The 19796-nt window shown below is 44.2% G+C and overlaps 1 protein-coding gene across 5 annotated transcripts in view; it reads right to left on the reverse strand.

Annotated features, from left to right (window-relative positions):
- LOC126469728 (acidic mammalian chitinase-like) overlaps positions 1-19796 on the reverse strand; it is a 183469-nt gene that overhangs the window by 130121 nt on the left and 33552 nt on the right. For all 5 annotated transcript variants that reach the window (XM_050096923.1, XM_050096925.1, XM_050096922.1 and 2 more), the window contains one exon: positions 6978-7264. In XM_050096923.1, coding sequence (XP_049952880.1) covers positions 6978-7264 — 287 coding nt within the window. The remainder of the gene's footprint in view (positions 1-6977; positions 7265-19796) is intronic.

Below are 19796 nucleotides of genomic sequence, written 5' to 3' on the forward strand. Positions count from 1 at the left end.
AAGAAACTGTTAAAAAGAACCAATTTCTTTATGTATTCAGTTAATTTAATGAGTTAAGTTTTAATTGTTATTTCTGTACATTTAACTTTGAACAATGTGTAGTTTCAGTACCTATTATTTTGAGGATATATAAGGGCTCCATTTCTAGTCACAAGACAGTCAGTCCAAGGCCAAGCTTCAGATGAGGAACCAGTTTTGGTTAGAATGACAACCATGCATCGACTTGACAGTGAAATAAGTGTTACACCAATAGGTCATGTGTGAAAATAATGACATTGTCTGTTTCCATACGTACCTGTTTATTCTTCAAGAACTGTGAACATTGTGGTTATGTTTTTACTGCTCATAGATGTTCAACAGTAAACTATTGTAGCAGTATGTGGATGTTCACCTGCAAACTATTAATGAGGCTTATGCAAAGTTAGAACATCAGTGCACTGGCCATATATAACTGTGTATTATTCGGTGATTGTGAAAAGTGAAAGTAAGAGACTGCGAAACACAGTTGTGCATCTGTCGGCTACATCATTTACAATAGACAGTTCTGTACATCCACCCCCTGCTTTTTCAGTCAGTATGTCAACACCAAGGACAACAAATGAAGAAACAAAGTAGGTGAACCACTACATGTGGTGCCCCGGGTGAGGACTATTGTACGTAGCCGCTATAAACAAGGAGTTGCGAACTTTGAACAGTGAAATCAAGAGGGTGGAAAGCAAAGTGGGGCAGGGTATGTAAGTAAGGCTTTAGTGTCAGTACTTAATTTTTGTAAAAATGAGGTTGTATAAAAAGTCTTCCAAAATTCATAAGTTCATAAACATAATTCATGGCTCTCTGAGTGTAAGGTGTATTTCATGCAAATGCAGGAAACAGAATAGTCCCTGTGGTTTAAAAATGTGATGGACTTGAAACAATAGTGCCAATGATGTCAAGGGCCTTCCATGCGACATGTCATACTGGTGGCTTAATCACTTTAACAGCACAATTTTGGCTGCTTTTTTTATGTTATGAGATATTTCAAATGACTGTATGTTGTAGAATGTTTCTTAAGCATTATACAATTCAGTAATATTTTCTTATAACTTCAAGTTGAACAAATATATTTCAAGGAAGATGCAATACATGAAAGTCACAGATCAAGTAAACAGAGTAAGACATGTGTACACTTTAAGAGTCTAGCGGCCGCTGGCTGGCTGGCCACTTAGGTGGCGCTGCTGCTGCATGGCTGGCAGACAGCACCGCATGTAGACGACGTGCGTAATTGCGTGGCACAACTTTGAATGATTGGTGAGTCACAACACTTTTCCCCCCTTTGAAGTTTTTGCACAGGTCTTGATGGAGGTGGTCTGTAGATTGCTAACATCCATAGGCGTTGAGTGACTGGCCGTAAAGTCTCGAGGAGGAGGCTTCCCGTACGGACGGTAGTGTCCCAGATGATAATGGATCGAGATGACAGGAGACGTGGGGGTCGAATCTGCTAGGGCCCGTGCACCAATCGGCCCATTGCGGCAAGTCCGGTTGTAATAACAAGAGATATGGACGATGTGTCTGCATCCGTAGGAGAAGGAGGCGAGTAGTGTTGCTCCACCAGATGATGGTCATCTGGTTCCTGCATGGGCACGTCTCCTGGTGGTGTCAGTTCTTTTGCTGGCACCGATATGACGGTGAGAGGACTGCGTTGTGAGTAATGACAGATTCTAGTATCCCGAGCATCAGGTAGATGTGTAGGTGGTGTAGCGGCATCCGGAACAGGCGTTGACGGCACACGAGGCCGAAGCTGGTCCAAATGACGCACTACAACACCCGTGTCCATCTGGATTTCATACAGGCGTTGGCCACGGTGTATTTAGATGTGGCCAGGACTCCATTTTGGCCGCCTGACATATCCCCGTACCCATACAAGGTCGTCAGTGATGAACCGGCCAAGCAAAGGCACCCGCGGCCGTGGGGTGGAAAGCCGCAAAAGATGAAGTAGCGTGCGGGGCTGTCAGACATGTAAGAGCTCATCCGGGCTGTGGTCGCCCATGGGGGTGAAACGGTAAGAAGCCAGAAATTGGAGAAGCGCATCATCAGCAGCAGAAGAAGTCAGGAGCTTCCTCATCTGAGTCTTAAATGTGCGGACCAGTGACATGCATGATGCCTTGACGGGCACAAAAACCTGCAAAATCGAAAGAGGCAAATTGTGGACCATTATCAGTAACAAGAGTAGAGGGAAGGTCTTCCAAAGAGAAAATGCGAGCTATAGCATTGGTGCCTGCTGCGGTGATATGTGACATGCAACGGACAGTGAACGGAAAGCTAGAGTAGGCGTCAATAACGAGAAGCCAATAAGTACCTAAAAAAGGTCCTGCAAAGATGGCATGAATACGCTCCCAGGGCTTCTCAGGTGAAGGCCACGATGACAATGATGACTTCAGGGCGGCGGCCTGTGATGCACAAGGGCCGCAGGCAGCGACCATGTGTGCGATTTCAGAGTCGGTGTCAGGCCAGTACACATGAGGGTGCGCCAGAGATTTTGAGTGAGAGACACCCCAGTGCCCTTGGTGAAGGAGGCGCAAGACTGAAGCACGCAAAGACGCAGGTACCACAACACGTGGCGAAGCATTTTCGGTGGAAAGGAGGATAACACCATCCCTAGCCGTGAGGTGGTAACGCAAAGCATAGTAGTTCCGCAACGGATCAGAAATCTTAGCAGACCAACAATCTCACCAACCCTTCTGAATACAGTGTAAAACCTGGGAGAGGATAGGATCAGAACCCATAGCAGCCGCCAGCCGGTCCCCGGTGATGGGGAACCCGTCAACAACCCGCTGCTCGGCAACATCCTGGTCGAAACACAAAAATTCGTCTGTATTGAATACCAGATCAGGACCCATGGGAAGGTGAGACAGTACATCAGCATTCACATGTTGAGCTGTCGGCCGGAAATGAATCTCATAACTGATACGAGACGAGTCAAGAGCCCAACGCTGGAGGCGGTGTGCAGCCTTGTTGGGAAGTGACGATGATGGATGAAACCAGGAAACAAGTGGTTTGTGATCCATAACAAGATGAAATATGGATCCATAGAGAAAAACACCAAACTTGGTAATTTATACACCAAGGGACATTGAGCAATAATTGTTCCAAGAATCGCTGAAAGAGACCAGGGGTGCTGGCAACCCAGAATGGCAATCGTTGGTATTGATAGAGGCCGAAAGGTGTATTAAGGACCAGAAACTGCCGGGAAGCAGCATCGAGAGGAAGTTGATGATAAGCTTCTGACATATCAAGTTTAGAAAGATACTGGTGTCCAGCAAGTTTTGTGAACAATTCTTCAGGTCGATGCATAGGGTAAGTATCGATAAGGCATTGCGCATTTACGGGGGCTTTGAAATCACCACAGAGACGAATATCACCATTTGGCTTAGCAATGACAGTGACAGGAGAGGACCACTCACTGGAAGTGACAGGAAGCAAGACCCCTGAAGCAGTGAGACAATCCAGCTCCCATTTGACCTGATCACAAAGGGCCACTAGAATGGGCCGAGCCCGAAATAACTTAGGCCGAGCAGTGAGTTTGAGCATGATATGAGCTTCAAAGTCGTTTGCACAGCCTAACCCAGGAGAAAAAAGGGGCAAGAATGTCACGACAAGGCATCGAAACCAAAAAGATTCTCCACGTTACTATGGTTGACCACAAATATGGGAACAGTGCGAACAACAGATTTGTAAGATACCTCAGCAGCAAATTGTCCCAAGAGAGAAATCTTCTGTTTATTGTAAGTCCATAATTGCCTAGTGACAGGTGACAGGACTGGAGAACCCAACTGAAGATACGTCTGAGAATTGATGATAGTGGCAGCAGAACCAGTATCCACCTGCATGCGAACATCTCGACCAAGTATTTGGACAGTGAGCAATAACTTCCCTGAAAGGGAAAAACTACAATTGACAGACAACACAGAATCAGAATCAGCATCATGTTCATGAACATTATGTATGCAGTCAGATTTGCAAATGGAGGACACATGACCCATTTTTTTTTTTTTTTTTGCATTTGTGACATACGGCCCAACGTTGTGGACAATCTTCTCATGAATGTTTCATAAAACACCGCGGACATGAAGGAAGTTGCCATGGGTTTTGCTTCAGTTTCTTAGAGGTTTGTTTACGGTTAGGCCGAGGCTGCACTTGGGAGCGTACTGCGGCCACGTCGGCTGGCGGGGACATGCCTTTATTTGCACTCCAGCGACGCGAGAAATTTTAAAAGACTGAGCGATGGATAGGACTTCATTGAAAGTCGGATTTGCCAACTGAAGGGCACATTGCCTAACTTGTAGGGCGCTGATCTGATAATAGGATCCTGTACCATGGAATCGGCATAGGATTCTTTGTGAACTTCAGTAACAAATTGACACTTTCTACTGAGGCCATGAAGTTCAGCAGCCCAAGTGCGATAGGATTGATTCGGTTGTTTTTGACAATGATAAAAGGCAACACGAGAGGCTAACACATGCGTTTGCTTTTGAAAATAGATGGATAGAAGTAAGCACATTTCAGCGAAGGACAAAGACGCAGGATCTTTCAAAGGAGCCAATTGCGACAACAGATACATTTGAGGTGAAATCCATGAAAGGAACAGAGACTTACATGTTTGTTCATCCGTGACATGAAATGCCAAGAAGTGCTGTCGAATACGTTTTTCGTAATTGGAGCAGTCTTCCACCATCTAGTCGTAAGGAGGAAAAGGAGGTAGAGACAACGACGACAGATGCCCCGCATTTGATGCCGCGATGAAATCACAAATCGCATTTGTGAGAAGCGTTTGCTGTTCTATGAGACCCTGCAATAGTTGCTCTAAAGTAGGCATGGAAACATGTGGCTCAACGACGGAAAAGAAAATTCACTACCTCGTCGCCAGTTGTTATAACTTCAAGCTGAACAAATATATTTCAAGGAAGATGCAATACATGAAAGTCACAGATCAAGTAAACAGAGTAAGACATGTGTACACTTTAACAGTCAAATCATAACTGAGTACGAGTCTAGCGGCCACTGGCTGGCTGGCCACTTAAGTGGCGCTGCTGCTGCTGCATGGCTGCCAGACAGCGCCGCATGTACAGGACGCGCGTAACTGCACGGCGGCACTTTGAAAGATCGGCGAGTCACAACAATTTTCATTGTCACATTATGAATATTGTTAACCAAGGGTAGCTATGTCTAAAATTAAATAATGTAAAATAGCTCTAAGAGGTGACTACGAAAAGTACAGATGCGACTTGTAGTGTTAAATGTTGATTAGAACTTTGAACACTGGCTGAATGTGGGTTATTCACATATGGGTAGATGATAAAATGGTGTAGTTTATTTAAAACACAATTTTAATCTATCTGTTTTGCCATCAGTCAAATTCATTTCATATGCAGCACTTGAAGGGTGCTGAAAACAAATTAGGGGATCCTAATGGTTTTATAAAGTGTAATCAGAATTGGTCCTTTTCTTAGTTTGTATTCATTTTGAATATTTTCCACAGCAAACTTTCCCAAAAACTCATAAAAAGCCACAGCTTACTCCTATGTATAAGAAGGGTGAGAGAATGGATATGCAAATGGGTTCTGAGCAAGCAGCCAGTGAATTATTAGATTAATACATTAACCAACAATAAGGATTAGATTTTCTTTCTTTATGAGTTTTGGCTAAACTAAAGTTTCAGTTCAAATAAATGTTACATTAGTGTATGTTACCGAATGTTCATTGCTCATCCACTAATGGCGTAAAAATTTTCGATTTTCCTTTTAAATGTTTTCCATTTATCTTTTCTACAGTAATTCACAAGTTTTTCAAGCCAATATACAATATATGGGTTTTTTAACTGTTATTCCCTGTTTTTTGACTGTACCTCTCAGATAAAGAGTGAGAGTGGGGAATAAACAGTACATTTTTAAGTAACATTAGCAGAAGTCTTCACTGTGCAGTTGTCTGTAACTCATGGTATGGGCCACTCTACAATAGAAATCTACAACTATTCCTTACTTGCAAGAATAATTACATAGTACCTTCTAAAACGCCATTCTTTAGTCAACATTGCCACAGAGCTCATGATGCAACCAAGTACATAGTGTACCATATAATAATTATGGAAGAAGGTACAAACAGTGCACACAGAACTGCTGCTGCACTCTTCCTCATGTACGCAGTTTAAGGTATCCTTCAGTGTCCATCCATTGATCTCAACTACCACTTCCAAAGTCCTGTGATTTCCAGTTGCAACAACAATGCCAGTACAATACACAAAACATTATTATAGAACTCAATATTCAATTCTCAGCATATTAAAAAAATCTGCATTAATCTCAATATGCTACTGGAAAGTATTAGGCAGAATACAAATAATGGAAGGAGTAAAGGGAAACATTCACTGTACAGTTAAGGCTTTCAGCAGTCAACAAGAACATAAACACCACACACACACACACACACACACACACACACACACACACACACAGAGAGAGAGAGAGAGAGAGAGCTGGGATGACTGCTATTCTGGTTTTGCAGCACCCAAACAATGTATTGTTACCTAGCTGTGATGGACATAATCTGAAAGCTCAGCAATGTATGAAAACTCATTTTCATGCCTTTTGACTGCTCAGAGTCTCAACAGCATGATCTGTTTATTCCTTCACTTATCTACACTATCCTTAATAAATAAAATGTACAGGTACTTTAGTCAAAGTAGCTGAACCAGATAACATGCAAAACACATCTTCCTACACTTACTTATTCAGGTTTTGTGCTAGGACAAGATATGTTATCTAGTTACAGTATACTCAATGTGCTTGGCTATCAGTAATTAATCACTGTTAAATGATTATGGGATATTTAGACTCTGAAAACAACAGTGACAACAGGTAAGAAGAGAAACATCATAATTTAGAAAGCAGACATACTCTTTCTTGCATGCACAAGTATAAATAGAGAACTTTTGTAATTCTTACTTCTTGTCTTTCTTCACTAAGTGGTTCCAGCTTGCTATTATTTATACCAACTCCTGCAATGTTAATGTGAGTGCAAAGAAAAGGATCGATTTTGTCTGGCACCAAACCACCTGGTCCTGGAAATGTATAATAACACACAAGCTTTGTACTATGTTTTCTCATTTGTTGGCTGCCAGTCAATCCATCAGTTTTGCATATTTGTGTCATATCTTCTTGTTTAAATAATGAGTAACCATTTCCCATGTCTTGTAATTGGCCCTTGTATGTATTCAGATCACTGTGTTGTGCTGAAATACAAGCAAATAGTTAAAATAAGAAGTATAGAAAAATCTTATACACAAATTTCCATCAAAATTTTCATATGGTACTACCCTGGATCATATCACAATGAACTAAAATTGTGGGAGGGGGGGGGGGCTAATAAAGGTTCATTTAGAAAGAGTGAAAAGACACAAAGATGAGATAGAAAACTAAAGGGCAGCCAAAAAAATGCATATTCTTAACTCTTCACTCTTGTAGCATCATCCTGTAATTACTGTAGTGTCTATATCTACATCTACACCTACATACATACTCTGCAAGCTACTGTATGGTGCATGGTTGAGGGTACCTTGTACCATAACAAGTCATTTCCTTTTCTATTCCACTCACAAATAGAGTGTAGGTGGGGGGGGAGTCTATATGCCTCCGTATGAGCCATCATTTCTCTCATTTCATCTTCCTGGTTCTTACATGAAATGTATGCTGTTGGCAGCAGAGTAGTTCAATAGTCAACATCAAATGTTGGTTCTATAAATTTGCTCAGTAGTGTTTTGTGAAAAGCACATCGTCTTCCCTCCAGGGATTCCAATTTGAGTTCATGAAGCATCTCCAAATAATCATGTGTTGATTGAACCTACCAGTGACAAATCTAGCAGCCTGCCTCTGAATTGCTTTAATGTCTTCCTTTAATCTGAACTGGCAGGGATCCCAAACACATGATCAGTACTCAAGAATGGGTCACACTAGTGTTCTATGTGTGGTATACTTTACAGATAAACTATACTTTCCTAAAATTATCTCAATACACTGAAGCGGACCCTTCACCATCCCTACTACTGTCCTTACATGCTCATTCCATTTCATATCAATTTGCAAAATTATGCCTAGATATTTAATCAATGTGGCTGTGTTAAGCAGCATGCTACTAGTGTTGTATTCAAAGATTATAGGATTGTTCATCCTACTCAGCTGCATCAACTTACATTTCTCTACATTTAGAGCAAGCTGTCATTCATCACACCAACTACAAATCTTGTCTTTTTACACTGATCTGTTTGTTGTTTTCATTAACATATTCCTCAGTAAACTTTCATATATACTGTCCCTTTGTGTCCTCTCTGACTGCCCTGTTAATCATTTTTACCAATGTTAAGTTGGATCCATTAGTCAAAAACATCTGTCAATTGCTCACTGTATAATAATTGCCATAAATTAGGAAAAAAATTAGAAAATCTTGCAACACCTTGGCAAAACACAGCAACTAATATGAAAGCTGAATATGCTCTTACTATAGTAATGCTGTACATAACTACTCCTTGCAAATTACAAATGCTGCAATTTCTCTTATCATCTGCATACAGAAGACAGAGGTACATCTGAGTATGGAGTGCTACTTGGTGCTGCAAGAATAAAAGATGACACCTCAGACAGCCACCTGTGTCAGATGGTTACAAGGCATCATTTACCAGACAGAGTGTAATAGAGAGAGATGTTCAGGTGGCTAAATGCCCATTTTCCTATTTTCTTTTACAATTTGATACCAATTTATTTACCTTACCAGTGATACTTTAGAGTTTGGCCAATGATTATAATCAAGTATTGATAACTGCATGCAATGAAATACAACCACAACCACATTCCAACTATGTGCTGCTCTTGCTACAGCCAATGGGAGGATAAAACTATTAAGCACTGGGCTATAGACAGGCTACACAAAGATGGTATGTATATGAGACAACTAAACACAAAAGTACCACTCACGGCTTGTGAGAGAATGCAATGAGCTCTATAAAATGAACACTCCAATACAAATCAACACAAGTGCCAATTTCCTTACAAACAAGTCCTGGTTTATCTTGCAACACACACACACACACACACACACACACACACACACACACACACACACACACACACACACACAGACAACACTGGAGGTGTCAGTGATGGGTATTCTTGATTACCGCCGGCACTCATTTTGGCTGGTGGCCAACCTGCAAGCCCAGGACAGCTGTGCCAAGCTGGAAGCATTGCAGTGCCAATGCTGGCAGATGGCCTGGCATTGGCAGGAACAGATGTAGCAGAGCCCTGGGCTGATGATCGTGCAACGACTCTGCTGGACTCTTTATCACCAACAGGGGTGAACCTATAAGAACTGAGGAACTGGTCAAGAGCTACTTCCAGTGACACATCCGAAACATGTTTTTTCATATACATCTTAAATGTTCGTACAAGTCATTCTGTTTCCCATTCAACTGAGGGTGGAAAGGAGGAGGAGTGACACGGCAAACACCACTTCTTTATGAAAATCTTCAAATTCCCGAGGTACAAACTGAGGTCCATTGCCTGTAACTAATGTATACAGAAGAGCTTATACTGCAAAAATTTTTGACAAATCTGAAAACGTTATTGTCACATAAGTAGACAGACAACACATGATATACAAAAACTTAGAAAAAGCATCACTTACAACAAACCAGTAGAAATTCAAAAAAGGTCCCACAAAATCAACATGAATTCATTCCCAAGGGTGCTGTGCATGTAGCCATGGTGGCAAAGAAGCACAGGGAGCTGCCTGATGGGTAACACACTGCAGGCAGACTGCAACAACTCATGCTATTTCTCCATCAATGCCTGAGTAAAAAGAGAGCAGCACTCCCTCCATCCCAAACAGAAAGACAATTTTGTAATGCAAAATAATTTGCCAAAGGATCAGAAGCACGGTGCAGAGGTTTATCCGGCCAGCCGTATTACATGAAAGAATAACTTTGCTTAAAACAGGATCTGTGGCTACCACAGCTGCAATTCTAGTGCTAGTAATAGGAAAACCATCAACAACTCTGAGCTTCCATTTCCAACTGAAAACAAAAGGATTACTCTTTGTCAAACTCTGGAGCTGGACAATCACCAAAAGCGATAAGGCATCAGCATTTGCATGTAGCGCTGTAGGTCAAAAATGCAACTCACAATTGTATCATGACAGGAAGAGAGCCCACCATTGTAAACAATGTGTGGCTTTGTCTAGCTCAGATGCTGAAAGGTCAAAAGGAGACACTACTGGTTTGTGTTCTGTGATCAGGTGAAACTTAGACCCACATAGAAAAACCTGAAATTTTTTTTGAGCATATATGATCATCAAAGCCTCTTTCTCTATATGGGAATATTGGTGTTTTGCTGAATTTAAGGATTTAGAGGCATATACAATAGGGTGTTCATATCCGTCCACTTACTTATGAGTCAGGATGGTGCCAAGGCCAAAATGAGATGCATCCATCACTAACACAAGGTGCTGGTCCAGTTGAAAAGTCACAAACAAGGTGCTGACTGCAGCTTAGATATCAACAACTTGAATGCCTGGTCACAAGCTGGGGACAGCCGGAAAGGAATGCATGGGGTGGTTGTGCCCCCATAGCAGCAACTGGTATGAATTTGTGGTAGTATGCAATTTTGCCTAAAAATGCTTGTAATTCCTTGACAGACATGGGGTGCGTCAACACAACAATAGCATGAATATGCTGACACAATGGTTTCAATGCCAGCATGTGACACTTCAAAACCCAAATAAATAATGAATAGTTGAAGAAACTATGCCTTATCCAAATTGCACTTTAATCCTGCAAACTGTAAAACAGAAAATAGAGCATGAATGTTCTGCAAATGTTCCTCTGTAGAGGCACCCGACACTATTATCTCATCGAAATAGTTGATGCAGCCTGGAACTGATGCAACAAGTTGCTCTAAAAAGCATTGAAAAATATCTGGAGTGCTTGCCACACCAGAAGACAAACATCAATATTGATAAAGCCCAAATGGGATATTGATAACTAGAAGACGTTTAGATTCCTCATCAAGTGTCAGTTGTAAATATGCCTCTGCCAAGTCAATCTACGAATAATAATGGCCCCCATATAATTCTGCTAACAGCTCATTAGGGTGAGGCAATGGATAGGTATCAATGATTGACTGTGCATTAATACACATATATAAAAATCATCACAGAGGCATAATTTACTGGTAGCTTCTTCGAGTATCACCAGTGGTGCTGATCATTCCCTGCAAGCAAGAGGTAAAATAACAGAAAGGGATTGATGATGATCTAATTCTGCTTTTACTTGATCCTGTAAAGTTACCAGTACCAGGTGGGCTTGGAAAAAACGGGGACAGGCGAACTGCTTCATCATAATACAAGCCTGAAATTCTGTTGCACAACCTCATCCCACAGAAAACAGTGACGAAAATTTGGCACATAAAATCATCCAAACCAAACAAGTTATCAGTGTAAGCATTGACCACAGGTAGGAATGTTAATGAACAAACCACAGCCTTGTACATCACAGGTGCATAAAACTGTCCAAGAATGAAACTCTGTTGTTTGTTATAACTCACCAGCCTCCATGACACTGAAGTCAGAGGTGGAGAACCCAAATCCACATAAGTTTGAGAATTCACCAATGTTGCTGCTGTACCTGTGTCCACTTGCATCTTCAAGGGTTTGTTATAAACACTCACATTTCAATGTATAACTTGCTTTGAGACACTGTCACTGCCAACACACTTTTCACATCCATCTTTGTTTCATCCTCACTTAGGTTTGCGAGGGAATTACACACAGAAGCAAAGTGTCCTTTCTTATGGAACCTATTACAAGTTGCCCAGCACTTGGGACACGCAATCCATTCATGTTGAATGAAACAATATGGCCATGAAGGGAGCAGACGTGAGGTTGTCGCTGTTGTGAGGAGAACTGTTGTTGTCAGGAACGATGCTGAGAAGTCTGCTGGACTTCTGCAGTAGCATCTATGTTCTCTTACATGCTGGCTGAAGGCTGGGAGGGGTGAGAGGAACTGATTTTGGAAATTTTGGACTGGGCTTCTATCTGACTATCTCCAGCCCATGAAACTTCAAATGACTGTGCTACATACAATACTTCCATAAGTGTATGATTTTCATACTGTAGAGCTCACTCTCAAACTTCCCTATCAGGAGCAAAACATATGACTGCATCACAAACCATTTGACCTGCATAGGATTACTTATAAACATTTGTCATAAAATTATGAAAACGGCTAAGTCCATGTAGTTCTGCTTCCCATGCCCCGTATGACTGTTTTGGCCACTTTTGGTAGTGGTAAAACTCCATATGAGCAGCAATAATGTGAATGCGTTTGCAGAGATAGGCAGAAAGTAACTTACACATCTGATCGAATGAAAGACCTGAAGGTTCTTGTAAGGGGACAAGCTGACACAAAAAATGATACACAAGAGGTGAAATTGGTTGGCTGGTTGGATTAAAAGAGGGGGGAGAGGGACCAAACTATGAGGTCATCAGTCCCTTGTTCTAAATAAAATAATGCCACAAGTGTGAGAATAAAACAAATGAGACTGAAAACTCAAAACGTAATAATGGGAAAAATCACAAGAACGATGAAGGCAACAAACATGTAAATGGACAAAAGGGGACAAGAAAACCACAGAAATGCAAGAAATGGGATGAAGGGATTAAACCAACAAAGCAGATTACCATGGCAGGCTGACCATTACAATAAAAAGGGAGAAGCCAGCACTCTGCAACACATTAAAACCTCCACCCTAGAAGCATTAGGGTGGAGGGACAAAGGACCTGCTCTAAAACTTAGATCAAATGATAAAACCCACCCTCACGAATAAAACGTAAAACTAAATCAGCCGATGAGGTGTTGTCAGATAAAATTAGGGGCAATGAGTCTGGTAACCCAAGATTGCATTGCTGGGGAGTCAAAGTGGGACAGTGCACCAGAATATGGGCCATTGTTAACCGGGCACCGCACTGACACTCAGGTGGGTCTCCATGGTGCAGGAGGTAACCGTGGGCCGCCTAAGTGTGGCCAATGTAGAGCCGGGAAAAGAACAACTAGTTCCCTGCGAGAAACCCGCATGGAAGTCTTCCACACATTCATAGTCTCCTTAATGATACACACTTTGTTGTGTGTACTGTTATGCCATTCCATCTCCCAAAGGCGAAAAACCCTATGGCGTAAGTCAGAACGTACGTCAGTTCCCACGATGCCCATCTCCAGAAGCGGTTTCCACATAGCCTGTTTGGCCAGCCTGTTGGCAAGTTCATTGCCTGGGATGCCGACGTGTCCTGGAGTCCACACAAACACCAATGAATGACGGGACCGGTCTAGGGCATAGATGGACTCCTGGATGGACGCTACCAAATGATGGCGAGGGCAGCACTGGTTGATAGCTTGTAGGCTGCTCAAAGAGTCAGTACACAAAGAAACGATTCCCCAGGGCATGAACAGATATACTGAAGTGCACGAGAGATGGCCACCAGCTCTGCAGTGAATACACTGCAGCCATTGGGCAATGAATGTTGTTCAAAATAGCCTCTGTGGATGTAGGTGAAGTCAACATGACCATCAGCCATCAACCCGTCGGTGTAAACAACTTCACAGCCCCGGAACACGTCAAGAATCGAGAGAACGTGATAGCAGAGAGTGGCAGGAGTAACTGAGTACTTAGTGTCATGCGGAAGGTCTAGATGAATCCGCAGCCGAGGTGCACACCATGGAGGTGTATGCGGACGGATCTGGATGGGAGGTGGTAAAGGGTAGGACTCCAGTTCTGACAGAAGGGATCGCATGCGAACCACAATCATTAGCCATGACCTGGACTGTCGATGCGGGAGATGAACTGCTGTGGGTGGAAAAAGGAGACAGTAATTCGGATGCTCAGGAGAACTACGGATGTGTGCAACGTAACTGGCGAGCAGTTGTGCACGTCGTATCTGCAATGGAGGGACTCCAGCCTCCACCAGGACACTGGTCACCAGACTCATTCTAAAAGCTCCTGCTGCTACGCGAACGCCGCAGTGGTGCACTGGGTCGAGAACATGCAACGCTGAGGGCACCGCCAAACCATAAACCAGACTTCCATAGTCAAGGTGGGATTGAACAAGGGCTTTGTAGAGCTGCAGAGTGTAGAGCGATCTGCACCCCATTTGGTGTTGCTCAGGCAGTGGAGGACATTGAGGTGCTGCCAGCACTTCCACTTAAGCTGACGACGATGAGGTAGCCAAAAGAATTGGGCGACGAAAACCAGTCCTATGAATCGATATGTCTCCACTACAGTAGTCGATCATCATGAAGGTAAAGTTCTGGTTCTGGATGAACCGTATGACGCCGACAGAAGTGCATGACACACGACCTAGAGGCCAAAAACTGGAAGCCATGGGCGAGAGCCCATGACTGCACTTGGTGGATGGCTGCCTGTAGGTGCCACTCAGCAACACCAGTACTAGTGGAGCAGTACAAAACGCAGAAGTCGTCTGCATACAGAGAGGGTGAAATGGACGGGCTTACAGCTGCAGCTAGACCATTAATGGCCTTAAAAAATAGTGGTACACTAAATACTGAGCCCTGCGAGACTCCATTCTCCAGGATATGGGGGGAACTATGGGCAGCACCAACTTGGACACGGAAAGCAGGGAGCGACAGGAAACTCTGGATAAAAATCAGGTGCAGGCCTTGGAGACCCCACCTGTATAATGTGGCAAGGATATAATGTTGCTAGGTGGTCTCATACGCTATGCATACATCAAAAAAGACGACAACAAGGTGTTGGCGTCTGGAAAAGGCTGGTCGAATGACAGACTTGAGGGACACAAGATTATCAGTGGTAGAGCGCCCCTGGTGGAAGCCACTCTGACATGGAGCCAGTAGGCCATGTGACTCCAGGACCCAACCCAACCGCCGACACACCATACATTCTAGCAGCTTACAAAGAACTTTGGTGAGGCTGATGGGCTGATAGCTACCCACATCATGCGGGTTTTTACCAGGTTTGAGCACTGGAAAGATGGCGCTCTCCTGCCATTGTGATGGAAAGACGCCATCGCACCAGATCCAGTTGAAGATGACGAGGAGATGGCGCTTGTAGTCAAACGAGAGATGTCTAATCATCTGACTGTGGATCCGATCCGGCCCAGGAGCTGTGTTGGGCCAATGTGGAGGTGCGCTGAGGAGCTTACACTCCATAAATGAGGCGTTATAGGGTTAACTGTGGGATGTAGTGAACAAGAGGACTTTGTATTCCATCCACCGTTTGAGGGCGCGAAAGGCTGGGGGTAGCTCTCCGAAGCAGAGACTCGAGGATAGTGCTCAGCAAAGTGCTCGGCAATCGCGTTTGCGTCGGTACATAGCACGCCATTGATGGTAGCGTCAGGGACACCTGTTGGGGTCTGGTTCCCAAAAAGACGTCTGATCTTCGTCCAGACTTGGGAAGGTGACGTATGGCGCCCAATGGTCGACGCATACCTCTCCCAACACTCCTGTTTCTGTCGTTTTATAAGCTGGCATACACAGGCACGGAGCCGCTTAAAGGTTATCAGATGCTCTAGGGAAGGGTGCTGCTTTTGTTGCTGTAGAGCTCGCCGACACTCCTTCATTGCTTCAGTGACTTCCGGCGACCACCAAGGGACTGCCTTTCGCCGGAGGCACCCTAAAGAGCAGAGGATAGCGTTTTCTGCCACAGAAACAATTGTTGTAGTCACCCACTCAACCGCCACATCGATGTTACCATGTGGAGGAGATTCAGCGGTGACAGCAGAGGTGAAAGTTTCCCAGTCCACCTTGTTTAAATCCCATCTGAGCAGGTGTCGGTGGCCAGGGCATTGACAGGAAGATTGGGAAGTGGTCACCACAACACAGGTCGTCATGTGCTCTCCAGTGGATAGATGGGAGAAGACTTGAGCTGCAAATGGATAAATCAATGGCCGAGCAACTACCACGAGCCACCCTGAAATGTGTGGCGGACCCAGTATTTAAGAGGCAGAGGTCGAACTGAGAGAGTAAAGTTTCGACATCTCTGCCTCGGCCAGTAAGCACGGTGTCTCCACACAAGGGGTTATGGGCGTTAAAATTTCCCAAAAGTAGGAAAGGTTTAGGGAGTTGATCAATCACGGCAGCTAACACATTCAGGGTTACTGCACCATCTGGAGGAAGATATACATTGCAGGCAGTTATTTCCTGTGTTGTCCATATTCTGACAGCCACAGCTTCAAGAGGGGTTTGAAGGGGCACAGGTTCACTACAGACTGAGTTTAGGACATAAACGCAAACTCCACCTGACACTCGATTATAGCTGCTACGGTTCCTGTAATATCCATTATAGCCGTGGAGGGCAGGGGTGTGCATTGCCGGGAACCAGGTTTCCTGGAAGGCAATGCAGAAAGCAGGTGTAATACTTAACAATTGCTGTAGATCAGCCAGGCAGTGGATAAAACCGCCGCAATTTCACAGGAGGATGACATCACCGTGAGACTGGGAAGCCACGGAACATTCAATGAGGTAGGTTATGCTTCAGGGTCACCTGCTGCCACCTATTTATTTCCTGAGCAGTCTATACCCATTGTGTATGAGGGTCTGGCGAGATCCAGGTCGTCGGCAGACACCAGAATCTGCACCCCATCCTCAGATGCAGAGCTTGTAGCTAGTGGTGGTGTGGGTGCCACTGCAAGTTCCTTATTTTTGAGGGTCTTCTTTTTCGATTTCTTGTGCTGTTCCTTGGGTTTCCATGACTGTGAGGACTTCACTGAATCAGTCTCCGGCACTGAGGAAGAGCGTGAAGCCCTACGACCAGCTGATTTTGGGCTCTTCAGCCACTGACAGGTGACATCTTTCCCACTAGCAGCAACCTGGGAAGGGAGTGACATAAAGGACCCCTTCCTAGCGAGAGGAGCTGAAGAAGCCTTATACTTCTCTGGCTCAGAAGTGGGGACTGAAATCCCTGATGGTTGGGGGGGGGGGGGGTTGCTCCCAAAGTAAGGAAGTGCCCCCTCACCATCAAGGGGGCAGGTGCAGTCTCCCGGTCCTGAGAGGCGACAGGAATTCGAGGAACTGATGGGGCGAGTACTGTTCTTGTAGCGGCAGCGTATGAGGTGGTCATAGCCACAGGATGTAGGCTCTCAAATTTCCTCTTAGCCTCAGTGTAGGCCAGTTGATCCAGGGTCTTATATTTCATGATTTTCCTCTCTTTCTGTAAAATCCTGCAGTCTGGAGAGCAAGGTGAATGATGCTCTCTGCAACTGTCATAGATTGGCCGGAGGGGGGGGGGGGGCGGGGGGGGGCGCACATGGAGTATTGGGATGCGATGGATGGCTACAATCTCAACAGGTGGGGCTGGAAGTACAGCTGGAAGACATATGGCCGAACTTACAGCACTTAAAGCACTGCATCGGGGGAGGGATATATGGCTTGACATCACAGTGGAAATACTTGTTGTGTGTTTTGATGGGCGTTGTAGTTCCGTTGCATAGTGTTTTGGTTTTCTTTTAATTGCAATGAATTATATAAGTGTGGTGATAATTTGTAAAATTATATAATGTATTTAGATTTAAGTATTTATATATTATAAAATATTGTAAACGAATTGCGGCCATGTTTAGCGATTATTTTGACTACTGCAGTGTCATGTGACCCGACTCAGGACTGTGGATATGAGCGGGAAAATAGGGGTCTTTTGTCGTTGGCCGTTGTGGTGGCGAGTTGGGAGCGGCAAAAGTGCCGCGAGTACAAGCATGGACGCCAGTGTATGCGAAGGAACAAAGTGATAGTGTGTGGACGTGAGACAAACAGTGTACGAATTGCACCGATTATAATTTGTGAACTTAAAAATGCATGGCCATAACGTTAAAGTGTTTCTTTTGAATAAATAAGTTTCAATCTGAACGTGTATAGTTCAATCCACTGCTGTTCAAAAGCCAGCCAATATCTAAAGGGGCGCAAATGCAACCGTTTACTACCAACCCCCTTTGCAGATGAGCCACGTGAAAAATAGGTAGTAAACGAGCCCGAGTTCAGTTGCAACCTTGGCCTTCTCGTGCAATGTGTCACCCTCGAAAGCCAAGATGAAGGCACTGGTGGAAACCTGGTTATCCCTCAGACCCCGATAGACGCGCCGGACGAAATGAACATCTCGCCACTCGAAAATGGCACATGGCACGCAGCTCGTCGTCATACTGCAAAAGAAGGTCGCTGTGGAATATAATACCCTGGACCATATTTAAGCTCTATGAGGCTTGATGGTAACAGAAACATCCCCCAACTTGCCACAAGCGAGTAATGACTGTGACTGGGGGCTCGTCCAGGATAGGACTTTCTTCCATATTCCAAAGTATTTCGGAATCGGATGTCCGTCTGATGTTAGGCTTGTGAACAGTCAGTGTGGGGGCTCTGAGCTAAATCGGTGCATTAGCAGTACTGGAGTGTTTGTGCTGGACAAGATAAGCGCTGCCCCGTGGTTACGCCGATATAAGGCCACCACGATTGTGAAGCAGTCAGTTACACAGTCTGATGAGTCGACCACGTGTTGCCGCGGGTAAAACCGCCGTGCTTGCCGCGGGTAAAACAGTCCGTGCCGCGACACGTGTTGCCGCGAGAAAAAACCGTCGTCCGTGCCACGTCCATGTGTTGATACGGGTAAAGCAGTCGAAGCTGTATCCACGTGCTGCCGACGATCAACGCCGTCGTCCGTGCCACCGACCAACACGACTACATGCTGCCAGGGGCCTACGCAACGTGTTCTCGCTCCTGATTGAGTTTGCTGTGTGTCCACGCCGCCGATTACGATTCATTGCATAGCTGTGCTGCGGAGCTCACTGTAGACGTCGCGTCACACGAGGATATAAAAGATAAGTACAGCCAGCAGCTACATTGCGAAATTGTGTCCTTTCATTAGCCATGGCCGATGAGACACGTGAATCTCAAAGTGAAGGCGATTCAGTGGATGTTAGGAGTACCTGTAGTAGCCCTAGCATCCCAAAATAAATAGGCTGGATACCAGGAAGTGACCTCAGTACATTTTTTGTAAAACTTACTAGCAAATTTGGAGAAATAGACTCGAAAATAGGGAATACAAAAACTGCAATAGTTGGAGAAATGGATTCGAAATTTGGGGATATGGAATTATGGCTTAGTGATAAAATAAAGACAGTGAGCGAAAAATTTGATCAGCTAGATCTCAAATTCACTCAAATTACAGATAAAGTCGAAAACACAGTTAAAATTGTTAAGGGAATTATTGAGAGAGTTGATGAGGTTGAAAGAGGCCTAGTAGCCAAGGTGGACACTGTGCAAAGTAATCTTATGGGGCAGATTCAGGTACAGGAACAGAAATGCACATTATTTCAAAGACAAACAGAGGCAGACATTGAATCCATTAAGATAGGAGTGCTGGATTGCCATAAGGGAATTACTGACAATAAGAAGGAATTAGAAGGGGAAATAAATGTCTTGAGGGAAACAGTTAATACTGTGGCAGCAGGGAATGGAAATTTATTGTTGGGATATCCTCTGGGGCATGGATTTCAGTCAAAACCTTTTAATGGGGAGAATAAATACCATGCAGTTGACTTTCTAGCTGCGTGTAAGGATAACTTTGTGACAGGGATGAGTGAGCAGGCAAACATTAAATATGTTAAGAGGCAGTTGCAAGGGGGAGCTCAAACATGGGCGAACCAAAATGATGATAAATTTTATGATTTTAAAACCTTCGAAAACCTGTTCTTGAACAAAT

The sequence above is a fragment of the Schistocerca serialis genome, chromosome 3, assembly GCF_023864345.2.
Source record: "Schistocerca serialis cubense isolate TAMUIC-IGC-003099 chromosome 3, iqSchSeri2.2, whole genome shotgun sequence".
Lineage (NCBI taxonomy): Eukaryota > Metazoa > Arthropoda > Insecta > Orthoptera > Acrididae > Schistocerca > Schistocerca serialis.